Source organism: Vicia villosa, linkage group LG5 (genome assembly GCF_029867415.1).
Source record: "Vicia villosa cultivar HV-30 ecotype Madison, WI linkage group LG5, Vvil1.0, whole genome shotgun sequence".
NCBI classification, from domain to species: domain Eukaryota; kingdom Viridiplantae; phylum Streptophyta; class Magnoliopsida; order Fabales; family Fabaceae; genus Vicia; species Vicia villosa.
Window position 1 is genome coordinate 164119218 of NC_081184.1, and position 7435 is coordinate 164126652.

Sequence of the window (7435 nt, forward strand, 5' to 3'; positions counted from 1 at the left end):
CGGAGAAAAAAAGAACGTTGGTGGGATGAAGTGAAATTCGACATAGATTGCATTCAAATGATGCATGGATCAAATGACGTTGTTTTAACCGTTGTAATTTCTTAGATCTCTTAGTTTTCTTAATTTTTTTGTTGGAAATTTCGTTGTAATGCCGATTAATCAATGAATCAATGCACGAGTCTTTTATGGTTAAAAATATCGTTGTTCTGGTTCCATAGATGCATATACAGAAGTCTTGCGTAAATGCATCTACGGAACAAAACAACATTAATCAAAAAAGAGATACTTCCAAAGATGCATCTACGAAAACACAGTGAAAGTTTTGTCAATTCGATAGTACGCCTCATACCTATGGCGTGTGGGGTGCGTTAAGAAAATCTTCCATTTCTTTACGATTTGGAGAGGTGATAGTGTAAATAGAGTGGTATAAGATAGATTTTTTTTTGTTGTTGTCGACAATAAGCTTGGACCAACTCCGAACTAACCATTCATTTTTCTTTTTGGAAAAAGGACACGTCGATTACCTACGTGAAGAAAATGCAACAAATACAGACACAAACTCCAATCTCACTGAATTTGTTTTGAATCTTCATTCATTGCCCCTTCGCCCTCTTCCAGAGCCACTACCAACCTAACACCGTCTCTTCAGTAATTAAACAATCATTATCACATTAATTAATCTTATTATTATTATTATTATAATTAACTTTTAATTATCTATAAACTCATCCATCAATGCCTTCTTCAGGTTCGTTCATCATCATCATCATCATCATCATCTGAAGTATTTGATTGTTGTGTCATTTTCCGTAACTGGTTTCTGTTTTGTTATTCTTTGCAACAGTTCACAGATTAACAATGGCAGCTATCGCTAACTCCTTATCACTCAAACACACTCTCGCAACTCGCTTTCCACAAACAACAACGCGAACTCGTCTTTATTCCACTTCCAGAACCTTCCAGAGATGTTACGCTTCTTACGCTAATGAAAATCGCGAGTAACACTTTCAACTCTTTTCACCATTTATTAATCGATTCTAAATTAATCGATTATTTTTAATTGATTATTGATTATTCGCAGGTATGTGATTGTTGGCGGCGGAAATGCGGCCGGATACGCCGCTCGTACTTTCGTCGAGCACGGTGTCGCCGATGGCCGTCTTTGTATTGTGACTAAAGAGGTTATTATTATTTTTCTTCAGCAAGAACATGAATCATGATCAAATTTTAGTGTATGTGTTTGTGATTGTGACTTTTTCTACTGAATTCGTGGAAATAGGCGGTTGCACCTTACGAGCGTCCTGCTTTAACGAAAGCTTACTTGTTTCCTCCGGATAAGAAACCGGCGCGTCTTCCGGTGAGAATATTATCGCGAATTTGTTATTAGTTACTCAAAGAATAACTGTTTTGTGATTAATTATGTTCATATTCTCTGTTATTTAGGGGTTTCATACTTGTGTTGGATCTGGTGGAGAAAGGCAAACTCCAGAGTGGTATAAAGAGAAAGGGATAGAGGTACTTTATTTTATGCGGTTTTAGGTATTGTGAGATTAACTTATTTAAATTTATGTGTTGACGTAAAATTTGCGGGACGATTTAAGAGAGCTTATGAAAACATTTGATGACACGTTGATAAACTATTTTCAGCTTATTTTCTGAAGTTCTCCATGATGAAAATAGCTTATAAGTTATATGAAAACAATTCCACTTATTTTATCTTTTGTTATAGAAATAGCTTATATGTAACACTTCTATACTATATGGTTATGTTATAAACACTTAATTTAGGTGTTTATCGAAACTAGGCCTTAGTTACTTATTTCCTACTTCACACGAAAAAAGAGATTAAAAAACGAATGGTTGAGTGGTTTTGTCTTCTTTTAGAGTGCTCTTGCTGTGTTAAGTGCGTACGATACAATGGACATTGCATTGTTTGAAATGGAATGGTGAAACTGAACTCATATTCTTAATCTCAGCTATTATGAAATGGAAATATTCTATCCTAGGAGAGTCTTAGTTTAGTGTAACTGAGTAACGGAGTAAGGCAGGAAACAATTCTCATCCGTTGAAGTTAATGAAATGCTTGAAATACTCAATTCCACGCTGTTGGTTTTGCTTTGCAGACGTTGTATGAAGATCCGGTAGAAAACATTGATATTGAAAAGCAGACTTTGACAACGAGTTCTGGAAAGCTTCTTAAGTATGGATCACTTATTATTGCTACAGGATGTACATCCTCAAGGTATATGTGTATTTACCTCATTTGAGCTTCTGCTGTTTCCATAAAAAATGGTGCTGGAAATCCAATTCATCTGCTATCTTGTTATTAGGTTTCCAGAGAAAATTGGGGGAAACCTTGATGGTGTCCACTATATTCGGGATGTTGCAGATGCTGACTCGCTGGTTTCATCGTTGGTAATCTTACACCTTTCTAACATGACATATTGTTCCAATGATTATTTCTGGTATTTACGTTTAAAATGGGAAACTTTTTGCAGTCCTTACAATCATTTGATATAAGGCCATTCAAATTATTTTCTATTATTACTAGTATTTAATATTTTCAATGCTTTCCATATGGATATGTTGTTATGACACGATCCTGCTCTTACATCCTTTCATATAAATTGCAAAATCAAATTCTGGATATTTCCTGCTAAAGCTATTTCCAAGAACCACATTGTTGTATTTTTGTACCTGTAAAAAATTAATTAAGGCATAAAGTTTGTTCCTCATTATGTTTTCTTCTTCTTCTGTTTTTAATTTCCAGGAAAAAGCAAAAAAGGTTGTAGTAGTTGGAGGTGGTTATATAGGAATGGAGATTGCTGCTGCAGCTGTTGCTTGGAAACTTGATACTACAGTATGTTTCTTTCCTACACTTTTTTCATTGGGGAATGCTAGCAAAACTCTTTCTTAATGTGTGTGAAACGGTCAACTAGATCACTCGTTTTGGGAGGGACTATTACATTATGGTTTGTCCTATATGCTGAATAGTGAAGTATAAATAAGCAATGCCATATTAAGTCTTTCTAGTCGCTGGTTTTGTTGATTTGCCTGCACTAGATTAGGACAGGTATGACAAGATTTTCTTGTATTAGCTGCTTATGCTCGTTCCACATTGCTCCACCAAGAACCTTGACTATTATCATGCTTCTAGTGTCATTTTTCCTGTAAATTTCAAACATTGGTAAGCAAGTGACAGGGGAGTTAAACCCATGCATGGATACTTTGACAATCCATAATCCCATACATATGTTGTCATTAAACTTATACCTATATATGAAAATTGATTGCTGTTTTATTTAGCTTTTGATATACTGACTCTGAAATATGTTCCTGTAAAAATATAGATCATATTTCCAGATGATCACTTTTTACAAAGATTGTTCACTCCTTCTCTTGCCCGTAGATATGAAGAACTCTACCAAAAGAATGGAGTTAAAATATTGAAGGTATTTCCTCCTTCCCCGCTCTTCCATCTTTCTTCCCTGTATTGTAATTTGCAACAAGTACTAAATTGTAATGGGTATGATTAATATTGTTTTCAATCATTCTATTCTCTTACTCTTCAGATGAGTTGTTTGCTACAAGTATTTATTTTGAACCTATTATTCCTCAGGGTGCCTCCATTAAGAATTTGGAAGCTAGTACTAATGGTAACGGACGTGTAGCTGCTGTCAAACTTGAAGATGGATCTATTGTTGAAGCAGATACTGTATTTTTCTTTTTCCATTTTCTTTAATATGTGGCTGCAGCTACTTGCTGAAATTTTACTTTTATAATAATCACATGATTAGCGAAAGCATAGAAGTGTTGCGTTTACATTAGAGAAGAAGATCAATCGATGGAAAATTACTTTTTCTTTCTAATTTGCAGGTAATTATAGGCATTGGAGCGAAGCCTGCTGTTGGTCCCTTTGAGAGGTTGGGTTTGAATACTGATGTTGGTGGTATACAGGTGAGGCCAATGGATATTCAAATATCTTGAATAGTATTCAAGATTAGACATGTTATTTGGTTCTTAAAATATCTGCATCAATTTAGAGGGTAATTAATTGAACATGATTGCATTGTTTTCTGTTTAGCGTTGTTTTTGAACATGTTAATTATCAATTTTTGGAGATCATGTTCCATGAATTAAAATCCCATGTTCGCAGATAAAATAAGAGGGGTAGCCAAAATAATAAATTCAAGGACTTCTAAATATGTTAGTATCCTGTATTTCAGGTTGATGGTCAGTTCCGGACAAGCATTCCAGGAATATTTGCTGTTGGTGATGTAGCCGCTTTCCCTTTAAAGGTATACTATTAGTTTGTTGAGATGAGTTGTCTCAATTCATTCTTGAACTGACATTGACGTTTTAGGAAAACTAGACAAATCTTCAAACTCAACTCATTCTTGATCTAACATTTGTGCTTTTGGAAAATTGGGCAGATATACAACCGTGTTGCTCGAGTTGAACATGTAGATCATGCTCGTAGATCGGCACAGCACTGTGTGAAAGCATTACTCAGTGCACAAACTAGCACGTATATTGGATCATATTTCCTGCAACTTGGAATAACTTTTTCTTTTTTTGGTCCCTCTTATATTGCTGAATTTCGTTGATGATTTTCAGGTATGATTATCTTCCTTACTTCTACTCAAGGGTTTTTGAATATGAAGGAAGCACTAGAAAAGTATGGTGGCAGTTCTTCGGAGACAATGGTAAAATATTAGTTTGAAATAATATCAATTTACTACCTTTCTTTTGTTTTACCTTTTATTTCCCCCTATTTCATCTCATAGTTCTCAGATTGTTAAATTTTCATTGAACAGTTGGAGAAACGGTTGAAATCGGAAACTTTGATCCTAAAATAGCTACTTTTTGGATTGAATCTGGTAACAGATTGTTTTACTGTTCTTTTTATTTTTTGTATAGATGTGTGTGAATTATCTCTGAGCTTGAGGGGAGGATGGTTCCACGCCTGTGTTCGTATTTATTTGTTTTATCTTGATTATTATTATTACTAAAAAATGTGTTAATTCCGCACAGGTAAGCTGAAGGGAGTTCTTCTTGAAAGTGGGAGCACTGAGGTGATTGCCTCGTTTTTTCTATTTGAATTAGATATTTACTCGTCAATGTTATTATTAACTTGGCTTTATTACTATAGAAGAAGTGCACTGACGAATCAAATAAATTATATTCAGAATTAGTCCTGTGTTTATTTAGTCAATCCTGAGTAGTGTTTGTTTGAATATATGTATCAGGAATTTCAGCTCCTGCCTGAACTTGCCAGAAAGCAACCTTCTATTGATAAAGCCAAACTTGAAAAGGCGACCTCAGTGGAAGAGGCCCTAGACATAGCTCGGGGATCCTTGCAAGCCGCTGTCTAGAACAGAGGATGCTGTAATTTATCTTTTACGGATATAGATCACCCGTGATTATCTGTCTTCATCCTCTACTAGGATTGCTTGCCCCTTAGGAGAGCGAATAATTTTTATGGTTTTGTTACGCGGCATCATGTATTATGTAATAATGGATTTGAAGAGTAGTGTCTTATTACGATTTAACCTTTAAGCAAAGTAGGAGCCAACTTAGAAATAAGTTGAAAGGGGTATTGATAAGGCGACACGACACGTATGAAAAAATGCATGTTATAATACATGTATATATGATGTGTTAATTTATATTCTTGTTTAAGGACGTCTCTATGGAAATTATGTTTGCTATAGTATTTTATTTTACTAGTGTTTGTTTGTTATAGTAGATTGATCAAAAGATTGTTCATAATTAGGGCTGAAAATATGGGGCATTTGACTAAACCATATGGTTAAGCTTACATTAACTTAATGTTAGATATAACTTATTTTTTTACTTATTTTAAATTAAGGTAAAATAAAAGGAAAGGGCACTAGTTATTGATAGATGCGACACACGATTGGAACTTATCATTGTGTTACATCCTCCATTCGGCCTGAATTATAAACAAATATTCTTTTTTTAGATTCATTGAGTAATGGATGTGTCTGGTCTACATAAAAAAAAAACGATACCGTGTAACATAAATTTTTGTACAAACTTTTACATGTAACAAACATTACAATCACTTATTAAATTCATAAATCTTGCTTTCATTATATAACTTTTTTTTACTTAAAGTTGTTGATTTATAAGTATCAACAACTTGTTTACAAATAAATACTGTTACCAACTCAGCTAACAAGTGTCAACTGAGCTTTCATTATATACCTAATAATTGATTTATAAGTATCAACAACTTGTTTACAAATAAATGCTGCTACCAACTCAGCTAACAAGTGTCAACTGAGCTTTCATTATATAACTAATGATTATAAGGATAAAGTTTGTACAACATTGTTGGAGGCACTTCGGGGGTCAACGAGAGAGAATTTTAATTTTGGGATACACTTTGTGAGAGACATACTACTTGTACACTTTGGGTTTTAATAAAGGAACGTTATTTTGTCAATTTTGTAGCTATATATTAAAATTAGTGATACGATATAAAAAATATTGAAGGATGCTCATTTAATCTTGATGAAGTCAAAATGTGATGGAAACATGAAAAGGGTTGTTAGGAAAAAGACCTAAAACCATTTAGAAATGATGATGGTGCATAGCTTTTAACTAATCCAGAAATTAAAAAAATAAAAAGTTTAGGAAACAAGGAAAAATCGTGGCCAAAAGTAAATAAAATCGGTATCTACAATATTACAAATCGGAAAACTTGACTGCAAGTTATCCGGTAAAGAAAAGTTACAAATTGAAAAACTTGACTACAAGTTATCCGGTGAAGAAAAATTACAAACCGGAAAACTTGACTGAAAGTTATCCGGTGAAGAAAAACTATAAACCGGAAAACTTAACTGCAAGTTATCCGGTGAAAAAAAATTACAAACCAAAAAACTTGATTGCAAGTTATCCGGTGCACTTTGGTAGAGGTGTAAAATGGTCATCTCGACCTCAACACTTTACGAGCCATGCTTGTCTCTAGCTCGATAATTAGTCTCGCCTCCCCATTCAACTCTATCAATAAGTCATTTCTTTTGTAATACTAACTAAGGTCTCTCATGTCCAAAATTTTATTAAATCATCATTCTCTACTATAAAATTCGGCCTTTGGGACCAGTTCGACTCCATCAACTTCTACGAAGAAGGCAACACAACGAAGAAGGCAACACAAAAGAGGTTTGAGAACTTGTTAAGGAAGGTGGCTAAAGCCAAGAAAGAGGAAAAATAAAAGGTGTTTCTGATCCCTCTTTGTGGAATGCTTATGTGTGTAGGAGAGGGTACAAGGAAATGAAAGACTGCTTTAAATTGAATGCTCTTGACTTTGCCCATAACTATGGCTGTGTTGTTTTAGGTTAGCGTTTAAGCTTGCTTCTTTTTTAGGGTTTTATTTGTCGTCAATACAATATGTCCTTAATAGAAC

At 34.2% G+C, this 7435-nt stretch overlaps 1 protein-coding gene across 2 annotated transcripts; it reads left to right on the plus strand.

Moving 5' to 3' along the window:
- Positions 1-499: 499 nt before the first annotated feature.
- LOC131603670 (monodehydroascorbate reductase, chloroplastic/mitochondrial-like) lies at positions 500-5726 on the plus strand. 2 transcript variants are annotated; one of them, XM_058876083.1, is made up of 17 exons: positions 500-648; positions 845-998; positions 1082-1181; positions 1280-1357; positions 1444-1515; positions 2124-2242; positions 2331-2415; positions 2771-2860; positions 3351-3452; positions 3620-3715; positions 3877-3957; positions 4227-4298; positions 4434-4528; positions 4618-4706; positions 4818-4880; positions 5035-5075; positions 5250-5726. In XM_058876083.1, the coding sequence occupies exons 2-17, from the start codon at positions 859-861 to the stop codon at positions 5373-5375; spliced, it is 1449 nt and encodes a 482-aa protein (XP_058732066.1). In that variant the 5' UTR covers positions 500-648; positions 845-858; the 3' UTR covers positions 5376-5726. The 2 variants fall into 2 exon arrangements, with proteins under 2 accessions (XP_058732066.1, XP_058732065.1); XM_058876082.1 differs by having other exon boundaries at positions 584-748.
- The last annotated feature ends 1709 nt before the right edge of the window (positions 5727-7435 follow it).

Coding starts and splice junctions, on each gene's coding strand:
- LOC131603670 (XM_058876082.1), top strand. Junction 2,416..2,770: donor ACTCGCTGGTTTCATCGTTG/GTAATCTTACAC, acceptor TTTAATTTCCAG/GAAAAAGCAAAAAAGGTTGT. Junction 3,716..3,876: donor CTATTGTTGAAGCAGATACT/GTATTTTTCTTT, acceptor TCTAATTTGCAG/GTAATTATAGGCATTGGAGC.